A 27,045-nucleotide genomic window follows, 5' to 3' on the forward strand; every position below is an offset into this window, starting at 1 on the left:
GTTGGGAAGACTTAATTTTAGTTCAGTAGGAGCTGTAGAATTGCGGTTCTGCCCCTCGGAGAGCCATCAGCTACGCTGCCAGCAGTTCCGTCCGGTTACGAGATGGTCTTTGCAGTCACTTAAGACATGGTCCAGTTGGAAATGGGTCAGGCTTGTTTACCTGGAAAGTCCCTCCTGCTGCCGGGCCCGTGCAAGACCCGGCACAGTGCCTCGTGCGTGTCCCCTGCGGGCTGAGCTGGGGCTGGCCACACCTGCCCCTGGCCTCGCGGCAGGCTCTGGAGGCTCTGCGGGCGAGAGGAGCAGCTCTCAGGGCAGCCTGGCACTGGGTCCGCATGCCCCAGGCTCAGGCGGGGGCCGTGGACGTGGCGGGGCCACCGGGGGGGTCTTGCCGTGCTGGAGAGCGCTTGTCTTGGAAGCGCAGCGGGTAAGTGCAGCTTCACGGGGGCAGGTGGACTCGCCGGCCTCTTGTGCGGTGCTGGCGGACGCAGCGCGGTGGAGGCACGCTGCGGCGCCACTGACCCGCATTACGGGAGGTTCAGAGGTGCAACACGTGTCCTCTGGGGGGGTTCTTTAATGCAGGAAAGGAATATTGTTTCCTTCCTGTTCCACCTTCAAAGAGGTAAAGTCCTGTGTATTTTGCACAAGGAATACATTGAATGACAATTCTGATTTTGCACGTTTGGATTTTGTTGCCATTGAAATAACAGGATGTGATGATCATTTAGGGAAAAAATACCCCAACAAACAAAAAAACCCCACCAAAAAACGTTGAGGGGAGCTTTTCATAGGTGATACCGTGTATCTCTGTTGACAAACTTTCAGCCATTAAAAATGGTGAAAATTATTATTAGACTTTTACCTGTATTTTCAAAAATGATCTTTCACGTTTGATCTACTCATCAGTGATGGAAGCTTTTTGTTCTGCTTTGGTCATCTGGAGTTCTGGGTCAGCTCATCATAGCTGGGTGTAGTGGTGTGGTTGCCTGACGTGGTGCCAGTGTCACAAACCAGTGAAAACAGCCCAGTGAATCCACCATCGATGCGATTGTTAAATTATATCTGTCTGTGTGTAAGCGGTAATTAGAGATACATAGTCTAAAAAGAAATTATTTTCCCTGGATTTCTTGTTTGCATTCACATGTGAACTTCTTAGAGAAAGATTGATATTAAGATAGATGCCCACTTATAACTGTGTGGCAGCAATCTAAATTAGGACACATTACAAAGACGTTGCAATTATCTACAGACTAAAAAAAAATAAATTAAAAAATAAACCAGGAGTGTGCACACGTGAGGAACCCAGGCAGCCATAACTGTTCTCCGATCTTACTGAACGATTTTTAAAATTCTTTTAACGGGCCATTGTGACCAATATAATTCAGTCCAGATTTTAAAGGAATAATAAATCATATAGAAAGTGCTTTTGTTTATATTTGTGGCCATTGGAATATCGACAGATACCTTAGCTTACTGCTTTGGTTGCTGGGAGGGTTTGTAGAAGAGACAGTTTTGGGAGTGACATCTGTGTTTCTTCCGTAGCAGAGAATAAGCTTGTTCATGTGAAATCAAGCTCCTGAAGAAACCTTAGAACCAAATATCATCCTCTTTACCTGCCATTATTAGCAACTGTTACCTCGTGTGCAGTGAAAACATTAATATCCTTTCTGTGGCTGACTTCTTAGTTTTGAATAGAAATATTTAGGTCGCAATAAAGTAAATATTTACTCAGGAAGAATGACACAAACAGAATAATCCTTTTGGCACTTGCAAAGCAAAACTCACCTTCCCTTCAACTCTGGGTTACGACCAGGGAGGATGCGGGCTGTGCTGTGCAGATGCAGAGCAAAGCTCCCGAGGGAACGGTTTGCCCGAATTTACAGTCACAGAGAACCCAAATGTTATTTAGTGTCTGTAGGAAATTAATATTTGCTGTTTACTCTCTTGATAATGCTCATGTTGACCTAATCTTTACAAACTGATACTCAGAAGTGCAGGTGATAGCTGAAATATCCTGAATCTTTAATAAAGTCCATCTCTGCTTCAGGTTTATGTCCGGTTAAGGCCATTCTTCCGAGAATTCCTGGAACGTATGTCTCAGATTTATGAGGTAAAAACTATTAGACATTACCTTTGAATTTAATTTTTAATTATATTCGCATACTTATATCTAAAATAATTCCTTTCTCCCCTTTAATCCATAGATCATTCTTTTTACTGCTTCTAAGAAGGTGTATGCAGACAAGTTATTGAACATACTAGACCCTAAAAAGCAACTGGTCAGGTAAATATAAAAAATTGTGAATGTATCTGTTGTAAGCAAACTAAGTAGCATTTCCTAATGTATGTGATGAAGAAAGCGATGATGACATGTTCGTTATTGCAATGTGTCCCACTAAACTGATTCTCTGTGGGTTTGTCTGATCTAAGAGTGAGAGAAGAATGAAATGAAGTGATTGAATTACTGCCTTGGTGATAAGATAGACCCAGGCAGCTTCACACTGCCCTCTGTGGCCAAAAACCAGGCCCATTCCTTCTCCGTAGCGAGTTGGGCTCGCTCACCAAAAATGACCTCCTGGGTATCAAAAATGTGCTTGAGCAGCTTTGGAAAACACATTATGAATAAAGAAAATGCTGAGTATTAAATTACTTTTTAACTATTCAAACTTGATGTGTTATTTATAAATAATGAATTGTATCGTGATCTTTACAATCAGCATGGTTTTATTTCTTATTCAATCACAAAATAATTTGTTTTCTGGGTTTTGTGTTAGAGTTGCTTTTCATTTCTCAATACTGAGCTTTGTTGGGAGGTGATTGGCATTTCCCAAGAACAGTTCCCTAAGGCATAAAGAAACTGCTGGATGAGACTCGTCCCGTTGTTCTCATCTGGAAGGTGAACTGTTACGTGAGGAAGTTGAAGCCAAAGCAGGTCTGCTCAGGGACTCACCCTCCATAGGGCGTCCCAAGCAAGGGGAGCGAACAACTGCGCGAACTGTGTAAATCCTGTATGTGGGCCATCACGGCCAAGCGCTTCTCTGCATCATTTTCTTGTGATACTCTTCAGTGAAAACTTTATTTTCTTTACACGCATAATAAAATTACCATTTGGACAGAGACAGTGGTTGCATCCCTTGGTTGTTTAGGCACACTGGAACTCATTTTCCTTAAGAGTGTAAAGATAAACTCTTTGCTAGTTTTCATCCAGGAACAGTCATCTTACTGCTTGTTTTTATGCGGCACGCACAACAGAATCCCAGCTTGGTCCTGGTAAACTTACATGCCGCTGCATTTTGCACGGGCAGACAAAATGAGACTTTTAAATACATCCCAGACGGGCGTAGGAACAGGGTCTTTGCACTTACAGAAAATGAGTCTGAGTGTGTGTCCGTAACATTAAAAATCTTTCTCACAGAACTTAATACGTATGATTCAGGACTGCAATTTTAACTGCGTTAGGAACAGGAAAAAGGTAATAAAATGTACAGCCAAACAGTATTCTAAGAATTTGCAGAAAGATTCATGTGATGCATGAATTTAGTTGTGATTCATGTGCCAATGGAAAGCTGACATCAAGGCATGATTAGTTTTGGCATTAGCCTAAAGGTAGACTTGTCAGGCACTCCACACGTGTGACTCAGAATCTATATATAAATTCATTCGCGGCCAAGGCACCGGCTTATTTTCCTCCATAGCAACATTCGGAACTCAGCCCCTTTATGAAATGAAGCACGCGATGTACAGCCTCTAAAAACTTCATTGAAAAACAGCAGCAGCCTTGAAGAAACTGCACTGTAATACGACTGTGTAAAACGCAAAATCCGTCTAGTTTACAGTTTATTTTTTAAATTATATTTACATTATATTCCATGAAATGTGAGGTTTATTCCTGGTATTTTTTTAATCTGAGTCCTTTTAGTCTATCTGTAGTAAATTAAAAGGGAGTAGAGTAATTGGAAAGGAAGAAGTTGATGGAATGTTTTGGCCTCGAGGCTTTTTTCAAACCCTAATAACTGAAATAGGTTAATTGCCAACAGAGGTAACAAAAAAGAAAACATTTCTTCTGCTACTTTGTGTTCTAGCACGCAGGGACACAGGGTGGCCGCATGCTGTAACAGTTGGAACAAAATAAAGGGAACAAACCCAATAAATTGACTCCTGTGCAGAACTAATCTCTGATCTTGGGGCCTTGCAAAAGCATTCCAGTATTTTGGGTCCCTTTGTCAATCCATCCGCAAAAATGGTTAGGAAGCAAGACCCTGTTGACAAATATTTGTTACATCTGAGTTGAGCTTTTCTGCTTAGATACAAACAACCGCCTGCAGAACTGGGTTGATGTAAAATTACCTTAACTAGTAAATTTACCAGTAAAAGGCTCAAAAGAGAATGGAAAAAACAGGAACAATTCTTTAAAAGGAGCAAAGTAGATTAGAAGAGAAAAAAAACTGATAACATTTGGCAGAGTTAACTTTTCTTTTTCCATGTGCAATGTAGATGTAATTTGTTTTATTAATTAGTATTTTACTTTAATCACAGGCATCGACTCTTCCGTGAGCATTGTGTTTGTGTACAAGGAAATTACATAAAGGATTTAAACATTCTTGGTAGAGATCTTTCAAAAACGATCATAATTGACAATTCACCGCAAGCCTTTGCTTATCAGGTAAGGGTGCTGCTGTCAGCCAACTCCCAGATGCAGCAGAAAGATTTGTGAAGGAAGACAGTGAAACTCTACATTTTGATTTAACTTCTTATTTTTGAGCTTAAGCTTGTGTTTAAGTCTACAAATGAAGCTGTAAGAAATCCCTCCGGCTTGCTTGCTTTTCTCTTCTTTTTATGAAGAGCCGAGCAAGTGCAAACTAAATGACTCCTCTTGTGAACAGACCATATAACCAGTCAGTTTTATTTCTCATCAGCCTGTCTAAACCACCAGTCCCGCCCAGTCTGTTGCTTGGCCTCTATTGTGGATTTAGTTTTTTAATGCCAGTGAAATGATAAAGAGCAAATTGCTGGTTGGAATGACGCACAGCTGTGAAAATTGCTTATGCTTAAATGTTACAAAGTTACAGGCTGCAATTTAGATTCTCTCCAAAGTACGGTGTGTACCTGCTCTATGGATAAAGACGTGCAGAGTCTCAGCTTGAGCGTCTCACCTACATGAAAGAAGCAAAAAACCCCAAACCTGTTCGACTTAGCCTCATTTGCCGGTGCACTGTTAGTATCCATGTGTGTTTTAACATAAAATTTTCTCAAAATACCAAGGCTTTTCAGCTCAGCAGAACTTTTAGAGCTAGTTCTATTTCAGCTTTGATGTGGAAATTTCTGTAGCAATGTATGCAAAGGAAGGAGATATTTTGGAAGTGAATTTTAATACAAATTTTAGAGGAAGAATGCCTATTATTAAACTCTCGCTTGGAAACGTTTTCCCCAAAAATGCTATTTCACAAGTCATATTTTTAGATAAATTAAGTATAAATCATGTGTTGATTATTTTTTTTTTTTAACTTTAGCTTTCAAATGGAATTCCTATAGAAAGCTGGTTCATGGATAAAAATGACAACGAACTCCTAAAATTGATTCCATTTCTGGAGAAACTTGTAGAGCTGGTAAGTGTTTCCTTTATTTGGCTCTTCCCCACCCCCTGCCCAAAAATGTTAGTTAACTCTTTTAAGTAGTTTCACATATTTTAAGATTGAATTGAGTCACTGAGATTTAGACTGCGCGAAGTCACGTATGTCTCTTGTTGGAAAGGATATTCCGGGCAGTATTTCAGAGCATGCACAAGGACGTATTTACAGAGCAGAAGAGAGACTGGCGTTATTTCTAACTGAGCTTTTAGTCAAGAAATGGGGAATTGTAACATCAATCATAATGAAATGGAGAATCTGTAGGCATTTAGATTAAATAATGCCTCTTGTTGGCCATGATGTGTGCCTTTATTCTTAAAACGCAAATAAATTACTCCTAAATTGTTGCTAGTGTTATGTAGTTATTTCTTTAAGTCTCTTGTAATTGCTTATATTTGGCTACATTAAAATACCGATGTTAGAAAACTGACCCCGTTAAAATCTGATTTAACAGATGTGTTCGTTCTCCTAAAACCTGCACCTTTTTTTTTCCCCTTCTACAGAACGAAGATGTCCGACCTCACATCAGAGACAGATTTCGCTTGCATGACTTGCTACCCCCAGATTAAAGCCTTTTGTCTAATTACTGAAGGGGGAGAAAATGCAGGACCCTTTTGGACTAAAACAAAACATTGCCATTACTGTTGAAATTTTGCATTTTTGTACCCCGTCTTGCTTTTCTTATCTTTGGTGCCCAACAATAATCAAGGGTTACAGAAAGAGACTTTCTATATCTGAGATTGAATACATTCAGTACAATACAGTACAACACAGTAGGTAGGCTAGAACAGAAAAGTCTTTAGAACTAGTGCAACTCCAATGAAATTTTTTTATGTACAGGACATCTGCAGTTTATAAAGAATTCTGTTTCTGCCACCAGCAGTTTGACCTGTAGAAACACAGGATTTTATGAAATAACAGAGATCGAAAATGGACTCTTATTTTCTCTCTGTTTGGTGCTCTAAGTGGGTTTGTAGCCACTTTTCTGTTACTTTTAAGATTCTCATTTCAACAGGAATGGCCAGTAAAAGTTGTTTTATTTTTCCTGTTAAGGTTTATAACCTTTTTACATTTTTGACCTGTATTAGATTAGAATTTCATTATGCATTCCTTTTAGTTGAGGCGCTTCATAGTTTTTTCTGGAAATAGCCAAATTTTCTTAGTTTTTTATTAAACAGTTGGATGGCCGTTTTCCTGCTTCGTCTGCCTGCATACTGTATATTTGTTTAAAAATATTCTCTAGTTTTAGTCCATGTAAGTTTCATTTAGAAAGAAAAACCCTGCATTTATATTTTCTTTCTGTAATATTCTACTGTAGTTGAAATCTTTTCAAAAATCAAGAGACTGGCTAGATAAGAAGAATATAAGAATTACTAATATTCAGAATATTTTAAACCATTGTGATGGCATGTACTCTGGACAGATGATATCTTGCAGTGGCACAACCAACTGATGGACAAGGAATACCTCAGACTATGCTGTGCATGCAGATCTTGAAAGGAGAACTAGTCTGGTCACCTCTTAGGTTTGATGCAATTCAATTACTGCTGCCTTCTGTTTCCTCCAAGATTGAAGTATTCTGCACAGTGGCTCAGTATTTTAAGATGTTGTGCATGGGCTGATGGTACCCCTGTGACACTCGTCGTTACAATCAGTTTTACACCCGGTGTGACAGCGCAGGTACCTGGCAGTAACTATGCAGAATCCTGTGGTACAGACACTCCCGCGCCACCGACGCAGTCAGCCTGCTATCATAGTGGTTTTCTATGCTATATGGAAATAGTCTCTCAGCCTTGGTTCTCTAATGCAGCTACTCCAAGAGGTGGATATTTTTATAATGGTGTGTAATCTCCTTTTCAGGAGGCTTTTTATGGAAGGTATAATTTGTAAAAGTTAGGATGCTTTGCCTCTCGACTGCATTACCACGCCATAGGCTCAGACTGTTTTTGTGTAAAAGATGTCACAGAACGGCACTTTTTCTAAAGAGAAGTTTGATATTTTGTATGCTTGTTAAGAAAGTACAGTATTGGAAATTAAAGGTGGACAACTGATAATTGAGAAGTATGTCAATTAATTTTTTATGTATATTACCTGTTTACTTGTACAATTTTATTGTACAAATTACATGCAGCTTCATTTTCAAATGAGTCCTTAAAATAAGGAAAATCTTTTTAGGAAAACATTTAATTTTTGTATTTTTGATTTTAAAAGGCATGAGTTATGTCAACTTTTTCCAGTGTATTAATGAAGATTTTAACTTTTCATCAGGTTGAGTGTTTTCTTACTATATTATCTGTTGTGTATGTAGCTAGCACATTGTGTCACTGAACTGTTTAAAAAAATTAGCATGTAGAGCAAGCCTGTTTTGTGGAAAATCCTTATTCATTAAAAAAAAAATCATCATGGCAGATTTTCTGCAAAAAAGTGAAAACATTTGCAATTCAGAATACTGATTTTTTTTGTATTTAAAGAAAGGTATTTTGCTTGCAGGAAAGAAATACTACAGATTCATTTTAATGAGAATCTTTTAAATGTATTTATCTTTAGGGCATCTGGGCATCTTTACGCTGTTTGTCTTATGTCTTTATTGAAATAAAATGTACATAACATTACCTTTATATATGCTTTTGCGCAGACGTGTGAACCCTGTAACCATCCCCCTTCCTTCCTGTTTTTATGTCGATAAGATGGTTCTGGAAATATTTATAGATTTTGAAAATGGTCAGCTTGTATTTGAATTGCTACATGGTTTGCCAACTATTTTTTAGTTGTTCTTTAAAATGTAAATCTAAATCTGAGATTAATTGGTTTAACGGTGAATCCTTGTTTAATGTGGAATTCTTCCAAATTTCTCCAAGTAATTGACAAAATAGAACTGCTTTAAAATTCACTAGCCTACCAGAATGAACTGATTTTTGTTAAGTAGTTCATTGCTTTTCTCTGACTGTAGAAAGAGATGATCATCTGTTCAAATAATGTCCTTAAACACCTGGGTCCTATCTTTGGCTAAAACCATTCTGAAAGTGCTTTCTTTAGTTAAGGAAACCAAAGCATACATTGCACTTTACAGCTGTATCTGTGTTGTGATGATCAGATCAGTGAGGGAAATCAAAATGTAAATTGAGGGATTTAGTTCTACATAGATGCACAACAAAAATAACAGAGACTGCTTAGTAAACATATTAAATATTAATATTTTAATGTGCTGCAAGTCTGGTATTTATCATTCTGAACTTTCTTTGCAGAATGAGTCTACCTTCTTCAAAATGTAAGCTCCTAAAAGTGTCAAACGCTTCTGGCATAAATGGTCTTTGCATGAAGCAGAGTTATAATCCATCAGGTTTTGTTTTATTTTTGTTTTATTAGTCTTGAGGGGTGAGACTTACCTGTTTCTCTGACACGAGTCTGGATCAAACTGTGCACACCAAAACTGACACTGATAACCGGGGGAGTCTCAGCTACGCGCGTTACTCGAGTCTGGAATGTAGAATTGCACAACTGAAGCAGTTAATCTTGTAGCTGTATCATTTATTCCAATTTGATGTATTTTTAGAAAACACAACATCCTATTTTCAAAGTTCTTAATGATTTCATTTGTGGTCTTTTGCTTGATCGTGGTAATTGTGTGTTAATTTTACATGTCCATGTGTATTCTGTTCTAGGTTTGAGCGTTCTTGGTTCTGGCAGCAAAATAATGTCTTTCATACTTATTTTGGCAATACATGTTCAATTATTTTTTTTTTCCCCCTTAAGTTGCTGTGTAGCTAGGATAGCATTCACCTTGGTATTATTGGCTTCCTTTCCACCTTTGACTCATCTCACCTTCCCAATGTGTAGGAAAACATTTTTTCATTACTTTTGAAATATATCAGAAAGCCTGAATGTTTCAAGACCTGATTAAAAATCTCCCAAAACAAGAGTGGTATCACCCAAGGGCATGCTGAGGAGACACATCTGCTTTAAACAAAGCACCTCAATTATCACAAATCATCAGGTCTGCAAGTGCTGCGCTGAAGGAGAACTGGCTGTGGGAAGCAAGTGTCCCTTTTCGTAGCACATTATGCCCCCTCCCCAGCACATCACGTCTTGCCCGCGTCCCAGTTGGAGGGCAGTCGTACTGGTGGTTGGACTGGTGCAGCTGGAGAAGCATCGAGCCCCGAGCGGGAGAGGGACCAGGAGGGAGCGGATGAGGAGAAGGTGGAGTGGGTGGAAATCTCAGAAGAACAGTGAAACGGCCTTTAACAGTAGAGCTTGCGTGTCGGCAAGGAAAGCGGCCCAGAAACACAAAAGTACTGTGACTCTACTGAGTAAATACCCATATTCCTTTATTTTCCTCCTGGTTCTGGCTTCCTTATAGCATGGCCTTGCAAATCATACCCTTTATTCTGGTCTAAACTAACCTGAATCAACCACGTATCGTTTGTATATTCAAGTAGATGATGAGATTCGTAACTTTACAATTGATACGAGGGCTGAGGTGAGCCCATGCCTGCGGTAAGATGCTGTATCGCAGGGAATTGTGGCTACCGAACCAGCCGTGTGGCCCCTGCCGTTGTTCCTCTTGCTGTGGAGCAAGGGCTGAGTAGCGCTGAGTATGCCCAGGTGTGGGGAGTTGGAGCAGTGAACGGTGCCTTCTTCATGCCCGCGCTGTGCTGCGCTCCCGGCACGTTCCACCTGAAGGCCGCGGAGAGCATCTTCGCAAAGCTGAAAGGTCAATGTCAAACCACTGCTTGCGTGGCCGAAAGGAATCTGGTACAGGCAGCTCAGAACTTCAGAGAACTCGAGGAGTCAAGGCCAGACTGTAAACTTCCACAACCTATTGTCAATTTAAAAAATTTTTAAAACTGACAATACCTACTGGTATGACATCAGCTCAGTTGGACAAGTTTGTCCCAGCAGGTGCCAAAAGAAACTAATCACTTCTATTAAAATAATGTCTTCCACTCCGAGCAGAGCGTTCCGTCAGACAGGCAGCGTTCTTCTGGTGAAAGGACCCCTGCGGATCCCCGTGGCAAAGGCACCAGATGGTACCTTTGGTCTGCAGCCACGCCAATTCCACGTTTCATGCCATTAAACTTCTTTAAACTCATTATCAGAGACTGATACAAGAAGAAATAAAGCAACCACGGGCACACAGGCAGCGCGGTGAGCGTCGGACCGCCGCACGCAGCTAATTGTTCATGGTCCTGGCCTCCCGGGAGCGAGGCAAATGTCTTCGTTTTTAGAAGGCAAAGGCCTCTTTCAGGGAGGTGTTCCATCAGTATTTGCAGGCAAAAATATTGTTTTGAGGATTGTGGTTAAAAAGGACTTGAAAATCCATTCTGTGAACAGTGTAAAGTTGGAACGTGAAGTGACAAGAGCGGGGGTTGCAGCGGCGCTCCCCAGCGGCCTGGGCTGGGCCAAGGCTCGGAGTCTCTCTCCTGCCTTTCCTGCCCTCCCTGGGTCACGGGTGTTGCCCGCTTCCTCGTGCCAGCCTGTGCCAGGAGCTGACCCCGCCAAAAACTGACCATGGGAGAATAAAGGCAGAGGAAGATTTGAGATTGTGGTAACGAGGGCTCCAGGCCTTCAGTCAGTTAAAGCTGCTGGGGAGCAGAAGCCAAGCGGAGGTTCACAGGAAGGCAGTTTTTCTGGAAAAAATAATTGTCGCATTAAACTCGTTCAGCTGGAGAACAGTGTCGCTGTGTATCTTGAAGGCGCTGAAGGACTGCTCTCCGAGATTCACTTACACCAAACCCACCTCATTTCAGATTTGCTTCTTAGGTTCTTGATACATAAATCAAATCCTAAATAAGTTGATAAATGGCTGATAAGAAGTAGCATAGGTGCATCATTTTCTTAGGTAGTAGTCATAATTTTGTAAAAAAAATATAAAAAATTTTAAAAAAACTCAACCAAAACATTGGCAGCAAACGTTTTTGTTTGGAAGCAAGCAAGGATGGTCTGCTAAGGGTTAACCTGTATAGATTTTGTGAAGCACATCACTATTTTGGTTGTCTTGACTGTGTAATGTAATACTGTTTTGCTTTATTTTTTTGATACTTGGAAAAATGTCGTTGTACTGATAGGCTGAATCTTGTAAAATACAATTGGAAGAGAACTCATGTTCTACAGATTTGTGTTTCTTCTGCAATCATTTCTAGTATATAGAATCATAAAGATTTATATTAAATATTTATGCTCTGGCTACTGTTTCTATGATTTTTAGCTGATATCCTTCATTGAAGACCGTTTTCTGTAAAGCAAGACATTTCTCATGTCAGTTTTCAGCCTTTAAAACGGAAGGAAAATAAGTGGTTTATGTGTTTTGAAAGCTAAGGATACTGGAGGCTGAACAAGAACAAAAATAGATGCGGTTTAGGTACTAAAATTGTTACAGCAGATTCTTTTAAGATGGTCTTGCTTTGAGTCTGATACGTGATACATATTCCAGTGGGTACCTTTTGTAAAATGACCACAAGGCCCAATCTATCTCATTTTTATTCGTATCTCCTCCTAAGCAGAAACCTTTAGACATCTCCAAGATGAGCTGTTTGGTTTCCTAGAAGGCAGTAGTTCCTCTGACTCAGAGCTGTGCTGAGGGTTGGTTGTGCCTCAGTTTCCTCATCCATACAATAGGAATAATGCTTCCCTGTTTTAAACCTGAGTCTGTCTGCAGCCTGAGGAGCGAGTGCTGTGTTTGTGGACACGACTCCTGTAGGTGATCTTTACACTTCTGCTCCCTTTGGTTAAGGTCAGCTGCTGCGTTTCAAGTTGTTAGTAAAGGCCTCGCCTATACTCTGGTGGTCACAAGGCCACGACCCCTCAGGGATCTGAGCTCAAAAATCACACCCTGAACAGCATCCTGGGGATAAATTGTGTATTCTGGCTGCTAGACTATCGCTGGTTGCTCTGCTGCAACCATGTCTGAAACCTGAAAGCTAGGAATGACTAGCAGAACCTACCTTTACTATAAGCTTATCTTATTATTTAGGGGATTAGGAGACACCTCATTGCAACATTCAGGCATCAGACTTCAACTCTCTTTTCTCCTCTCTCCCACTCACCCATATAATCATCCCATCAAATTACTCGCGTGAGGCGTTTCCAGGACTGCAAGAGGCGAGGGAATGCAGCCGCCCAACAGCCTCCCCCCACTACCAGGGGTTACTTCTTCCAACAAAGTATATTATTACAATCTGATCTAGTGGAAGGTGTCCCTGCCCATGGCAGGGGAGGTGGAACTAGATGATCTTTAAGGTCCCTTCCAACCCAAACCATTCCACAATTCAATGATTTAGATTATTTGCTGACAGGTCCAGTCAGTGTGAACGATGTTCAGACAACGGTATCGGAGGATGAACCCTTCCACATCCCACTCCCCAAGTCCTCTGAAGTGGAAACAGCTGAAGGCAGAGCAGTGTCCAGGCAGACACAAGCCTTGCTAGGTGAAACTTCGGGATTTGTGGCTCTTGCTTCTTGTCCGGTCTCCAATGTATCCATCAATTAGAAATTATTTGTGTTGCAACAGAAGCACGATGCTTCTAGGAAGAAGAAATCCAAGATGACACAATCGTGCTCTTGAGACAGCACTTGCAAGTCCCTCAGCAAGTTAAGAGAGATGCTGTCAAGGTACCTTAGTGGGATGATACTAATCTTCACGTTATTACTGCTAAACATCATTAAATAACACAGATCCCAGAATACTTTAAAATAGCCACGTTCATAGAATCAAGCAATTCTGGACTGACTGAAAAGCAGCAAGCATTTAACTCATCAGTACTGCTGACATTTTAAGAAAGGAAAAGTAGAATCCGAGTCAGCTGAAGGAAAGTCAGCTAGGGAAGCTGAATGGTCAACAGTTGGGGTGTTTTCCTAGCCTTTGCCTTTTGCTCTGTTTGATTCATGCATTAATATTTTTAATGGGTAAAGGATCTTCAAAAGAGTGTGCTGCTTGCTTTTTCTTCCCTAAGGAAAAAAGGAGACATGGCAGGAAAGATAAGGGAATAAATTCAGACCAGATACAGGGGTAACTCCTAGATGAATTGCCTGATAGATACTTTAATAGGATTTTCTCTTTTTAAAAAACCCTTTATTTTCCCTTTGTCTATTACTTTATATTCCATTTTTGTGTCCGTTTCTTGCGTATTTTTAGGAATCGATACCTAGAAACCAAGTTTCTGAATGACACTTGATGTTTCTTTTACCATTGTAGATCAGCCTGTCTGCAGTATCAGAGGATGAAGCCTAAGCCACCAAGAACAGAATGGGGACAGCTGCTGAAGTGTCAGCTGGCAAAGTATGAGGCTAGTTTCTCAAAGCAGATGCTTTTTTTTTGTGGTGTTAGACTGTTTAACTATTTAAGACTATTTTTTGTGGTGTTAAGACTATTTAAGACTATTTTTTTTGGTGGTGTTAAGACTATTAAATCCCTGCTATGTGCAGAGGGTGTGAGCAATCAGCCCAGACTGCCCCAAGCTTTGTCTTTACTGAGGAAAGTTTTCCACTTTGGGGCTGACTCCCCAAGGCTTTGTACAACAGTGGCGCGAGAAGAGTGTTTGAAAATCACCAGCTTCCTTGTGCAGAGCAGTTAGGCAGTATGGAATGTTACTGGTTTAACCTTACCTATGATTTGAAGTAGTAGCACGTGCCGAGTATAGGCATGGCTACTGTCACGTAAAAATTCTTACCGTAACACGGTTTATTCCCTCTTCAGAGGGAATAAACACCGGTCCCCAGAAACAAGCGCTGTAGTTCAGCACACTCCCTGCTTCATTCCCTTGCGCGGGCACGTTCAACCGCAGGAAGGGAAACCAGCCTCTGTGAGGGCGCCTGGCCAGAGCCATCGCTCCTGGCGGGAGCGCTCAGCCGGCGGCTCCGACGCGCCGAGGCAGCGCGGGGGCGGCTCCCCTCACGCCGCAGCTGCCGCTCCGCCACAGCCCGGCAGAGCCCGCGGGGAAGGGGCTCTCCCGGACAGAGCGGCGGGCCCGAGGGGCGCCGCGGGGCGCGGAAACGACAATGGCGCAGCCCCTCCCGTCATGGCGGCTCCGCCACTCCCTCAGGGTCCGCCCCGCCCCGCGGTGGGCGGAGCTCGGCGGGATGGGCGGGGCGTGCTGCCGGCGAGTCCGCCGCTATCCCGGCGTGCCCCGCGCGCGGCGCTGGCTGGGGCCGCTCTGGCGCGGCCGCCTCACCGTGCCTGCTGCGAGCGCCGGCTCGGCGGGGGAAGATGGCGGCGGCGGAGATGGAGGCGGCCGATTCTTGGGGTAAGTGGCGGCCGCCGCGCCCCGCCCGCGTCCCCCACCCGCTCGCCCGCGCTCACCCACTCTCCTCTCCCCCCACAGACGCCGACAGCTTCGAAGTGGTGGAGCCGGTGGCCAAGCGGCTGGTGCCGGGAGTGGCCGGGGACCGCTGGGCCGGCGAGGATGAGGAGGACGACGTGAAGGTGCGGCCGGGCGGGCCCTCGCCGGGTCCTCGCGGCGTGGCGCGGCCACGGGGCCGGTCCTCAGCGGCCGGCCGGGGCGCGGGGGCGGCGGGGAGCGGGCCGGGCCCGCCGCGGGCCGCTGCCATATGGTGCCGCGTGTGTGGGGGACGCGGGCCCGCGGCGGCGCGGCCCGGCCCGGGGCAGGGGCGGTGGGGGAGGAAACCTCCGGCCGGGTGGGTCGGACTCGTCGGGCCGGCTGGATTCACGCGTCTGCGGTGGTGACGCGCTGGCCCGGGGCGAGGGGGAGCACCCGTGGCCGGGCCGGGCCCTCGGGGAGGCGGCGGGGGTCTCCCGGGGCGGCCCGGGCGGGTCTCGGCCTGTGTGGAAACGACTCCCGGGTGTCGGCGCCGCGAAAGGGCAGCGGTCGGTTACAGATGACGAGTCAAAATGCCAAGTGGAAAACGAGTCAGTCTCTGCCCGGCGCCCCTTAATCCCTGCTCAGAGCGGGCGTTTCTGCCCGAGGTTCGTTCCTCCTGCGTTGAGTCTGCCAGGGGAGACGAAGACAGACAGACGCTTCTCAAGCCTGAAGAGGCGTCTCCTGCTCCTTGGGGGATCCACCTGCTGCTTCCCAGCTGCTTGCCCAGGCTTCTGGGCGCTTTCCTGTGGCCGGCTAGTGTCCCCTTGCTTTCTGTAGCCTTTCAGATTCGTAGTTTTGAGTGTGGCATGCTGGGTGAGACGTGAGGATGGGATTGAATGGAAACGGTGCTGTATTCCTGCTTCTGCTGTTGACCAGAAACTTGGGTGTTGTGGCAGCATGTCTTTTCCACTCTTTTTTTTTTTTTCTATTTCTTCACACACCACCCCCTCCTCTCCAGGCCCCATTGCCACAGTTGGAAAGTCCAGCAGCCTTACTGTGCAGTTTCAGATTTGGTAGTGCCCGGATCACTTAAAATATGCTTACTTAACGCACTATTTGAAATGGATTTTTACTGTGTTTCAAAGTGATGTCTGAATGGAATCGGTAATAAAATGTGCTGACGTTTATTTCTGATGCTTATGAAAGCAGATGTTCCTTAAAAGCTGGTTTTCTCCTACTTAGTTCCAGCTGCCCCTTAGCAAGCCGGGGTGACTGAGTGGCAGATGCCACGGAAAGCTCAGTTTGCTCCGCGTTCGTACAGACAGTCAGCAAAATGATACCAGGGAACGTACAAGGGTACCAGGGAAGTGCTTGATGAATGTAAGGAATGGAAATAGGTCAACTGAAAAAGGCGTTTTTGTTTCAAATCAAGCTGCTCAGTTACTGTAATAGACTCTTAGAGGTGGCTTGGTTGTTGTAGGGTCAGAGGTATGAAGCTCTTTTTTCTGGTGCTGCTTGCAGGGTGAGGACTTGTTGGGTTGGTTATTGAGGCTGCTGACTGCGTTACCAGAATCTTTGAAAAATACTGACACAGTTGTCCTTGGAGCTTAGGATGGTATTCTTTCTATAAATAGTATGAAAAAGGTAGTTCATAGTCTCTTTGGAAAAAAAAAAAAAACCACCCAACAAAAAAGCAAACAAATTTTTGTGACTTACAGACTGTCCATTTTCCTTCTTAAATGTAATAACACCCACACCCTGTAGTTATCACAGCTGTCACATTACAGCAGGCGAAATAAGTGAAGGTATCTCTGTATACAGTAGCTACGGCCATTTGTAAGGAGTGTGGTTAGCAGGTAACCATACATATAATTTATATATGTGTATGTGTGTATATATACACCTGTATCTTAGACTCATTGTCTCTATGAGGCTGGCTTTTTGCTTTTCCTCCTTCCTTTGAAAGTGAGAAACTTTTCAGCTAGGGTGGAATGTCCAGAGAACTGGACTCTTAGCGTTATTCTCTTGAGGACACCTGTGCTTTCTGGGGCTGTTTTAATAAAGGAACAAAGTTTCCTCACATGTAGTAAGAATGCAAATACTTAACTCTTTCTGAAGGGTATGGTTTTAGTACTGGAGCTGCATCTAGAGAGAAGGACCGGTCCAGCAAAGCAATCTGTTATATTTTACTTTGATTTGCTCTCCCTGTAGAAACACTAAAGATCCCAGAACTGAGCCTGGGAGGTGGTTGCTTCAGCTCTGGATTCCTTGTTTGCAAGGGTCCACCCTGGGAAGTACCTGCGTAAGAAGAATGACATGGTCTAAAATAGAAGCACAAAGTGTTTTCTGACAATTATTTGTTTTAAGGTTGATATTTCACATTTTGGAATGTGTTTTATATATTCAGATTTTGTAGTTTATTTTGGAAGATTTTTTAGAATGAACTTAAAGTAACTGTTAAGGGAACTTCGACTTCCCCAGGTTAAAATTAGCACCTTCATCAGTAACAAAACTCCTCTCCAGTGTTCCCCCGAACACAAGTTTCCCAGAAGACAGGCCTCCTGCCAAGGCATTTTCATCTATTTACTCTTGGGCAATTCCGTGCTTAGCAAAGCCAAAACTGGGAAATGTGCCTCTTATCCCCCAGGCGACAGCCTTCGGCATGGTACTGCCACTGCCCTCTGATGCAGAGTGTTCCGCTTTAGCTGGGAGTCTAAATGTACAGTACCTGTCACTTTGCCATCGTGTCTTCTGGTTTTTGGGGGGAATAATGTGCATTATCCTGTGTTTAAGGTACCTCCGATGGAACATACGAAATCGTAAGAGAGCTGCTCTCATTAGGAGTTTATTTACATGAAATGGAAGATGTTTTCAGTAACCTTATTTTAGATAAGTATGTGTAAATGAGTATTGTTGAAATACTTCAAAGTTTTAAGCTGCTTTAGTGGATATATTCTGGAATAAAGATGTCCTCTTCGAATTACTTAGTGCTGTATCTTTCCAGTGATACTAAAACAATTTTCTTTTCCTCTGAGAAAGTTCACTGGAATTTATAAAACACAGAAATAGGTGTATGTTTGGATGCTCCCCCCACTCCTCCAATGTAAAAAAATAAAAAAAAAAAGCCTGCCTAATCTATTACTCATGTTCTATTGCTGTTTAAAAGGAAGAAAAAAAAGCTTGAAGAGTGAGACAGTGTTGGGTGTAGCTGGGAGAGCTGCACATCTCAGCTGGGCCGGGGATGTCCGCAGGCTGCCTTGCCCAGGGCGCTCCCACCGTCGCGTGCTGTCCCCGCGCAGGCGGCGTCTGCTGTGGGCAAGGAGCATCTGTCCTCACGTGGAAGTCCTTGCCCACGTACCCTCTGTTCAGCATCCCAAACACACTGACGGCGCGCAGAGTTCCCTTCAGTCCTGGATCCCTCGAGAGCGTGGGCAGGGCGCCCTTCCTCTGGGGTTGTGCACTGTAAAATACTTGATTTTAAAATCTGTGAGGGACAGGACAAGGGATAAGGCAGCAAGCTATATACAGCAGTAATGAAAAGAGCTATTTAAGAAGTGGGTGTAACAAAACTCTTAATTAGATAGGAGCTAAAATAATGCTGCTCCAAATTCAAGTCAGCTTCTTGGAATGTGGAAGGGAAGCTGAAGCCCTTACAAGTGCCAATTAACTTGCGTGAGCTGGTAGATGAACTCGGGTGTCTTCCTTGCTTGGGTCAACACATTGCAGTGAAATACCGATTTCTCCCACCAATGTCTTTCATTTTGCCATGTCAGTAACAACCCTTAGAAATTAATAAATAGCTTGCATGACTGCTCACATGAGTGTTGTGAGGTGGAAATCACAAAATTCAGGATTTATGGTTTTTAAGCTTAGCTCTGATGATGTACTGACAGTAGGTGTGAGTTTTGTGTAAACTAGGTCTTGGCAAATGGAATCTCCTGAGGTTACGAGTTAAGTTGAATCAGGTAACTAAAATTAGATTCCTGTGAGATTTGGCTTTAACTTCTGGTGTGTACATTGTGTGGTACTCGGCATGGAGCTTCAGGTCAGTTTTAGAGCATTGACTTCCACACAGAGGCCATCTGCTGGAATTTGGAGTTAAGATGAGAATATATATTCCCATAACCCTTACCCAGGGAACTGTCGGGAAGAAACTGCGGAATTGCTGCTGGCAGGGTCTGCAAATGGCATCAGCGAGTTGGTTCTGCAGAAGAGGGAACTTCCTCAGTGCTGGGTTGAACTGTGCAGTGTTTTGGTCGGTGGATCATCCCCCTGGGTGCAGGCCGGTGGCAGTGAGGCTGGGGAGACAGCGGCTCTGCAGGGAAGGAGGGCTGTGAGCGCTGGCTGGGGACCACCACGGATCTTGAATGTGCTGAGGGTGAAAACTGGAGGCAGTTACTGCAAACACCGCAGCTGAGCCCGCTGGAGAACGTGGTGGCTGTTGGAGAACATTTGAGGGATTTGTTTGTGGGAAGAGTCCTTTGGTAGCTCCTTTGCTTAGATTAAAAACAGAGGGTTTTGGTCAAAAACGTGGTCTTGTGGCTGTTCCAAGTTGGTGTTCCTGCCTGAAGCTGGGCTTCCTGCATTCCCTTGCTCACTGCCGCTTTCCTTGTCCTCTGCGCGTTGTCAGCAGCAGGTCTGGGCTGGGGAGAGGGGCACACTGGTGTGTTTGGGTGCTGGTGACAGTGTGTTTTGGTGTAAAATGGTGTCAGCCAAGCTATGTGTGTGCACCCAGTGACATTCCAGTATCTTGTAGTGTGTAATACAAGAAATTACAATAAACTCATGTTTTACTGTGGGTATTGGTTTGACTGTTTGTAATTTTGCTTTTGTAAGTATATTGACATGAGTTTTCTGATCCTTTGAATAAAAGCTGCCTTTTTCATGGTAAGAATGGGTCCTGAAACATCTTGGTCATCTCCCAAAAGCCGTGCCCTTGTGTACAGCTCTCCCCACTTCCTCACCCCACTAAGATTAATGGATATGTGAGTGTTTAAAGAGGTTATATGTAAGCTGCTGTTCTTTGATTTGTAACCTACACAAGTAGAAAGTATCTGTAAAAGAATCATAATTAAAACTTATTTTGTAGGATAACTGGGATGATGAGGAGGAAGAGGAGGAAGTAAAGGAGACGGAGATAAAACAAGGTGAGACTTAAAAGTCGTACGTGGCTCTGCAGGCAACGTCAGAACAGACACTGGTTTTGTCTTGATTGTATCTGAAGAATCAAACCCACTTAATAGGCCTGGTCTTGTTTTTGACAAAGCCTGTCTTTTCACTCTGTGTTCAGGTTCCAGTAATTGAGCGCTGTGGCTTTCTCTTTGATTAGTGTTTCTATAGTTGCTGGGGAAAAAAAATCATGACCTCTTGAGAGCTGTATTGTTCAATGTTTTGCAGAACCAAAAGTTTCAGAAAAAAAGAAAATAGCAGAAAAAATAAAAGAAAAAGAAAAGCTACAGAAGAAAAAGCAGGAGGAGCTTAAAAAAAGGGTAACTCTTTATTTCTTCTGGGTACCATAAAATTTAGAGGGCAGGTTTAATTTTTTTTTTTTTTGTGAGGTTGAAGACGACCTGTAAAGATCTTGACTGGTCTGATAAAACAAACTTAAGTCTTGTACTTAATAGCATCTGGGGGATGTTAGCTTTAATTTCTCTGTAATTTAATCAGTTACTGAAATAATGCTTATCTCTGTTTCCTTTGCAATGCACCGCATGATAAAACATGCAGTTGTGAAACTCAGAACTAAGGTGTTTCTTCCCACTTCTTGTAAAATGAACAATTTCTTAAACAATGTGGCATTGTTACACTTCAGTGGGATGGGTTTCAGGTTTGTACACGCTTGAGGTGTGCTGAGTTCAGGCAGAAGTAAGCTATTGCGGTGGCACTGCAAAAAACGCCATTTCTTGTGATACCCTTGATCTCTGCTCAAGGGGAAGAAATATAATGTTCTCCCTATATATGCTTCTAAATTCAGTTAGAGGCACCAGAGGAACATAAAGAACTTACACCAGAAGAACAGTTAGCAGACAAACTACGACTAAAGAAATTACAAGAGGAGTCAGACCTTGAGTTAGCAAAAGAAACCTTTGGTAAGTGTGTCGCGCCCAAGCCAAGCAAGGCACGAAAGCGCTGTGTCCTCTAAAGAAAACTGTGTGGTGTGGGGGGACCCTGCAGGATTTGTCTGTCAGGGCAGGTGCAGGTTGTGTTACTGAGAGGAGAGAGGGGTTTAAACTCAAACTGCTGGAGGCGTCTGCTGGCACTAAGGACTAATTGCAAGAACCACAAAAACATCTTCAGAATAGAAGGTGCTTTTTCTTAACATGTGGTTATAGGAAAAAGATGGCTGACTAAATTTCCCAATATACCGGTACTTCTGGTAAAAAGATGAGTGTGTGAAAAGAAAGAATTGCTGTGTCTTAATGTTCTGGGGTGCTTCACAACACGGGTTTAATGCAGTAGACAAGCGTGGCACAGCGTGACTCGTGCGAGTGCTGCTTCAGGCGATTGGTGCAACGAGGCCGGTGTTGAGAACGCCGGTGAGGTCAGTGGGGTGAGCTCGTTCCCTGGCCTAGACGAAGCAGGCTTGAGCAGATCGTTCTGGTTTTGTGCTTCGACGGAACTAGCAAAGATCCTGATTCACAGCAGCATCCTTCAAACATGAAAGCGTGTTTCCTTGATGGTAGTGACTTACCCAGCTTATTACTCAGTGAAAATTCTGCTCTGAGCCTTCTGAGAGAGTACAGTGCCTTGGGGAGGGTGGGTGCATTGAACACGGCTGCAAAGAACTGACTGCATTTTGCACTTAGGAGCTCAAGACAGGAATTCTTTATTTAAGGGGAAAAGGGCTTCCTGTAGTGCATGTTGCTCTAGAAATAGCTGGTTCAAATTACTAAGTTCTGCAGCAAAATACCTCCCTGTACAGGCCAGTAACTGGGGCTGTTGGCTTTGCTGAGTGAGTAAACCTGGGCTTTGGCTTTGTAAAGCTTCGGTGGAGGTGAAGGAACTGAATGTGAATGTTACTTATTCCTCTGGGGTTATCGTTGAGGGATCACAGCTAATGTTTCCTGTAATACCTCTGTCTTTTTGTGCAGGTGTAAATAACACTTGTGGAATAGATGCCATGAATCCCTCTTCAAAAGATGACTTTACGGAATTTGGCAAACTACTAAAAGAGAAAATCACACAGTATGAAAAATCATTACATTATGCCAGTTTTTTGGAAGCATTAGTTCGAGACGTATGTATTTCATGTAAGTTAAGTGAAAGACATCCTAGAATACATTGCCCCCAAAACTGTGATGGAGTTGAAGTTGAAAACATGCTGTTATAGTAAATATTAAATCCAGATTGATCGATGCAGTTTATACTAAATGAAGTACTTGTTTGTTTTGCTGACTAGGATCCGATTCCATTCCCACAAGTGTTTTTACGGATCGTGTGCTTGTACAAGAGTTACTCTTTCTGCATGTCAGTTAAAGATGGTCACTTTAGAGTGTGAATTTTTATGTTCATCTAAATCTTGCTTGTTTTTCTTAAAACCATTTCTAAAATAACAGTAAAAAATTCTCTGAGCCAGATAACTTGAGTAACTCATTTGTAAGGAAACTGTTATAAAATCGAGTTTATGTAATTCTGGTACCACAAAATAAATTGTTCTGGAATTCAGCAGGGAGCTATAGAGATAAAACTATCTGAACCTCGTCTTGTTCCACTGCTCTGGTGGGCTCAAGCACTCGGTGAGCGCATTGCTTGAGACCTTTCCCATCCTGTACGCACGTTGTCCTTCACTGAAGGGGTAACTTGATGCTCTTTAGTGCCGTATAAATACGGGGATCATGAGCTGATGGGAGCTGGCAGCTTGTACTTCAAATGGACTCCAGGCCTTCCAGAGTGAGGGACTCGCAACTGCTCCGACCATTTATTGTTAATATTATTGTTAAGCCACTGCTCCTTTTGATATGTTTTACTGTTCAGGTGCCTTCTCATTAAGACTGTTGTGTTCACTGACTCCTTAATTTGCAAGTTTTACCTTGTGCTGCGCTCAGTCTGCCTGAAATAGTAACTGTGATCAGAAATACCCTGTCTGTATTTTGCTGATTTAAATCAAGTAATCACCCATACTTATTACTCATGTTTACTTCTAGTTTTTAGAGAATGTTGATGTTAATTAACTGCCTTGTAAGAACAATATTGATGAGGATTTTTTTTTCCCCCCCGATGTAGTGGAAATTGATGATTTGAAAAAGATCACAAATACTTTGACAGTACTATGCAGTGAAAAACAAAAACAAGAAAAGGTAAGATTTCTGTGTGTTTCTGCAGCAATAATGGTACTTGCTAAGGGGGCCAGGCTGGAAAATGGCCATAGGTTTAACACTGACTCAAACTGCTGATTTCATTACAGGTAGTAGCAGGAGATTAAATTATAATCTTGGAGACTGGTTTAACGTTAAATCTTCTTTACTGTGTGAGGTGATCAGGAGTTGATTGAATCTAGAGATCGCAGGCAAAACCTTGACTAATTTATAGAAATGTTTCCTACATGTTAACCTGGTTCCATTTTGTGCTGTCATGGAGTTAAAAGGCTCAGAGGATATCCTGAAGACAGAAGCTCATTTAGAGTTAAATGTCAGTAGAAAACCAGTCTATGGATGTGACTTAAATCTTTGCCAAAGTTTGAGATTTTTGAATAGCAGATAACTGGGATTTTTACACTGTCATGCAAACTAAAGGAGCAATAAGTGCATAGGCAAGTGCATATGTGAGTGCTCGTACCCAGAGACGTGTGGTGTTACTCTAATCTGAGTACAACAAATTGCTGTGGGTTTTAAAGTAAACATGCTCTTCCTATTTAAGCAGAATAAAGCCAAAAAGAAGAAAAAAGGTGTTGTTCCTGGAGGTGGTTTAAAGGCTACTATGAAAGATGACCTGGCTGATTACGGAGGATACGATGGAGAATACGTACAAGACTTTGAAGACTTCATGTGACGTTTATCTCCCCTTCTGTTGTCTTTCTGTTGCCCATAATCCCTTAAACATGTAGCACAACTTTTCTTCCTTTAAATTCTGCCAAATGCTACAATCAAAATTGCAGTATCTCTGTGCTGGTGGTTTAACTCTTGACGGTCTGTGCTGAAGCACTGGCCTTCCTGGTCTGTGGTCGGGGGTTAGAATGAAGACATTTAAAAGCTATGTAAATTGCAGTTAAAAAACCCAAAATTCTGATAATGGTCACTGTTGCTATTTGATTTTATAGTAACAGCTGCTAAATTGGAAAGGAATTTCAATGAGGCGAAGTACTATTACCAGCACAGTTCAGTGACATGGCCTTAACTGTACCCCCACGGGGGACCTGGTTGATGAACAGAAGCAGTTTGCAGCAAGGGCATGGTGTGCACTTAGTATTACAATTGCTTTGTCTTAAGTTAGAGCTTGAGGTTTTCAGTGTATTGTGAAGGGGAACTGCTAACTTCAGGGTGAGGATACTGCACGGGGGAACGCGCCGCTCGGGATACTGACGGGGTGGGTCACAACAAGGTGAGAGTTGCTTCTTTGAAAAAAATGACTTGGGTCTGGAGTATGAAGTTTAGTTTCCATTCACCTAAATTTCTACTAATGCAGCTGTATGGGTTGGGTATTCTTTAACAGTTAATTGCCTGGTTTAAGTGTAAAAAAAACAAGACTTCCTTTTGGCCTCTCATGGGTTGTGGTAGATTTTTCACGACTCAGCCATTTTCTTTCATTTAAAAAAAAAAAACTTGCTTAGCAAACTGCAACAGTTACTACAGTTGGGCAAATTGTTATGTTAACAATTACAACATCTGCAATGTTTTATAAAGCAACTAATTTAATAAAAATCACTATTGAGGACTTCACTGCAGCTGCCTTTGGACCAGTTCTTTTAGTATCTTACCATAAAAATACTTGAAGTGGCGGAGTTGCAAAACTGAGATGTGTTGCTTGGTCTTGTCTTTGCTCTGACTTGCAGCTTAACTGGTGTTAGAGGGGCAGGATTTCCTTTATTTCTAAAATGGCTGTTTATGGTAAGACTCTTACAGATGCTGATGGTCAACAAAGGCCTTCCAGGACTGCTGCAATCCAGGTACTTCCATGGCCAACTTCAATCTTCCCTGTTGCCAGGCCTGCTGAGCTCAGTGCTTGTACTTGCACTTGCCTTGGGACTATTTCAGGGTCCCTTGGCAGTGGAAGGGGTTGTTTTACTCGACCGGGCAGGTGTTGTTGCTGTGCTCAGGTGGGATATGCGGGTGCTCCTGCCAGGCCAGCCTCATTCAGATTGTCCCCGGGTCAGCGGTGCCCAGGGATCAGGGCTGGTAGCTCTCAGGAGAGCTCGACGTTCTCCTTTCATGCCAGGAACTTCAAGCTAAAAGCTTGCTTGCCATCATTTACCTTAGACTGATCGCAGCCAGCTCAGACTCATTTGGCCTTAGACTGACTAGAAGTGGAATTTTAAATCAGGTTCCACTCAGGCACGATCCTCACTACATAAAATGTTTTATTTACCAAAGGAGCTGTGAGTTGCACTACACCTGTGACCAAGAATGCTCTGTGTGTAAATAACTGCTCACGTGCAGCGGCTGCTGGTGTGAAAATGTTCAGCAAGCAGCAGGACTCTTAAGCTGTAAATCCAAGTCAGCATCTCTCTACTGATTACTGGGGTTGCTGTGGGAAGTGTATTTTTCTAAGGATAATGTTTAGATAGGATGTCATTGCTTAATTTTACTTCAAAGCTGTCTGTAACTGTCAGCCCCCCACCCCTCTTTTTTGGGCAGGAGGGAAGCTCTCGGCATTAGCTGGAAGCTCTGTGTTTATTTTGGGAGCGTACAGACTCCAAGCTGAAACTGGGCTTCTGCCTGAAGCCGTGGCCAGGTCCTGTCCCCCTCCCCAGTTAAATCAGATCCGATTTTGTGAACTTGTCAAGAGGTGGAAGCAGCAGAACATGCTGGCTGTGTCTCCATAACCAGCTCTGCAGGAAAGGAGTTAAAATTTAATAACCATAAGCATATGTTTGTACTTGATTACTTCTTTTACTCCAGGACAGTAGCCAATTAAGATAACGCTGTTTAGAGTTGTACAAGACTCTCACTTTATCACTGAGCTAGAAAACAAACCCAGCCTAATCAGACTGGAATCACAGAACAGATGATTCTAGTGCATAGCTGAAACTTCCCAAGGAGTTTACTAATTTTGCTTATTCTGTTGTCAGTGTACTGGATATTCTGCACCTTCCATTTCAGCCTGTTGTTGGTTTAGATGCAATTCCTGTGGTGATCCCTCATCCACACCCCTAATTTAAAGGGCTGCTGGATCTCTGTGGTTCTTCATCAGCTGTGCCTGCCTGTATGTGCTGGTTAGTTGAGTATTTTGTAAACAGTAAGATTTATTATACAAAACAATTTTAGGTTAACACAGTCTCACCATTTTAAATATTTACAACCACCACCAGTTTTCTGGAGTAACTTTGACAGAGCAGGGTATCACTGTAAGCAGAAAATTGATAAAAATATCTGCTAAAGGGTGAGTACTAACCCTGCAAGAAGCTGTGGTGCTGGGGCTCATCAGAGCCAGGCTCTGCTTCCTGGAGGCTGGGGTCTAGTTGGATAACAGATCGTTAAGGCAACAGCCCGTCTGTGCATCCTTCAGGAGCGCGTTTACCACATCGTAGAACTTGTTATCGTAAGCCAGCCTGTAGTACGTGTAGATGTCCTCACAGTAGGTGAGCAATTTCTTCAGGTTTTTCAGAGCAACGTCGGCAGGTGGGTGCTGTTTAACTCTGAAAATAATTGTACATGTAATTGAAATAGAAAGGCCTCACAGACACCGGTTCTAAGACTGTCTTGCTGTAGAACTCCAAGAACTGTCTTTCTCAAAAAGAGGTTGTGCTCAACATGGACATTCAATTCATTTTTAAAGAGATTTGATCTGACCAGCCCTAAGGCACACCCTATTTATCCAGCTCAATAAAACTGGTAGATCCAGGCCTATTTCCACAATATGCTTAAGAAACTGAACACAGGTCTCCAGTCTGTGTACGACACTTTATCACATAAAAGGTTTTAACAGTACTAAGACCCACATGCTGTTAAACACGCAGTAGCTCCTCTAAAAGCAGCCTGTGGAAAAGAAAGTTCCAATTTGACCATGGAACT

At 43.0% G+C, this 27,045-nt stretch overlaps 3 protein-coding genes across 12 annotated transcripts in view; 2 read left to right on the top strand and 1 right to left on the bottom strand.

Annotated features, from left to right (window-relative positions):
* CTDSPL2 (CTD small phosphatase like 2) overlaps positions 1–11,799 on the top strand; it is a 46,409-nt gene extending 34,610 nt beyond the window's left edge. For all 6 annotated transcript variants that reach the window (XM_074880560.1, XM_074880564.1, XM_074880562.1 and 3 more), the window contains exons 9-13: positions 2,045–2,107; positions 2,202–2,281; positions 4,534–4,660; positions 5,508–5,603; positions 6,128–11,799. In XM_074880560.1, the coding sequence (XP_074736661.1) occupies positions 2,045–2,107; positions 2,202–2,281; positions 4,534–4,660; positions 5,508–5,603; positions 6,128–6,193 (432 nt within the window). In that variant the 3' untranslated portion in view covers positions 6,194–11,799. The remainder of the gene's footprint in view (positions 1–2,044; positions 2,108–2,201; positions 2,282–4,533; positions 4,661–5,507; positions 5,604–6,127) is intronic.
* A 2,934-nt stretch (positions 11,800–14,733) lies between these two features.
* EIF3J (eukaryotic translation initiation factor 3 subunit J) lies at positions 14,734–24,753 on the top strand. Of its 2 annotated transcripts, none has more exons than XM_074880837.1 (8): positions 14,734–14,863; positions 14,942–15,042; positions 19,968–20,025; positions 20,276–20,367; positions 20,853–20,967; positions 21,970–22,128; positions 23,102–23,175; positions 23,735–24,753. In XM_074880837.1, exons 1-8 carry the CDS (start codon positions 14,827–14,829, stop codon positions 23,864–23,866), a joined length of 768 nt encoding a protein of 255 aa, XP_074736938.1. In that variant the 5' UTR covers positions 14,734–14,826; the 3' UTR covers positions 23,867–24,753. The 2 variants fall into 2 exon arrangements, with proteins under 2 accessions (XP_074736938.1, XP_074736939.1); XM_074880838.1 differs by having other exon boundaries at positions 23,738–24,753.
* Positions 19,188–27,045, bottom strand: part of SPG11 (SPG11 vesicle trafficking associated, spatacsin) — a 42,059-nt gene continuing 34,201 nt past the window's right edge. For 2 of the 4 annotated variants that reach the window (XM_074880834.1, XM_074880833.1), the window contains one exon: positions 25,374–26,669. In XM_074880834.1, coding sequence (XP_074736935.1) covers positions 26,489–26,669 — 181 coding nt within the window. In that variant the 3' untranslated portion in view covers positions 25,374–26,488. Of the gene's footprint in view, positions 19,375–25,373; positions 26,670–27,045 lie in introns of those variants that run through there. The other 2 variants (XR_012630468.1, XR_012630469.1) reach the window with 2 other exon arrangements.

The sequence above is a fragment of the Strix uralensis genome, chromosome 11 (genome assembly GCF_047716275.1).
Source record: "Strix uralensis isolate ZFMK-TIS-50842 chromosome 11, bStrUra1, whole genome shotgun sequence".
NCBI classification, from domain to species: Eukaryota; Metazoa; Chordata; class Aves; order Strigiformes; family Strigidae; genus Strix; species Strix uralensis.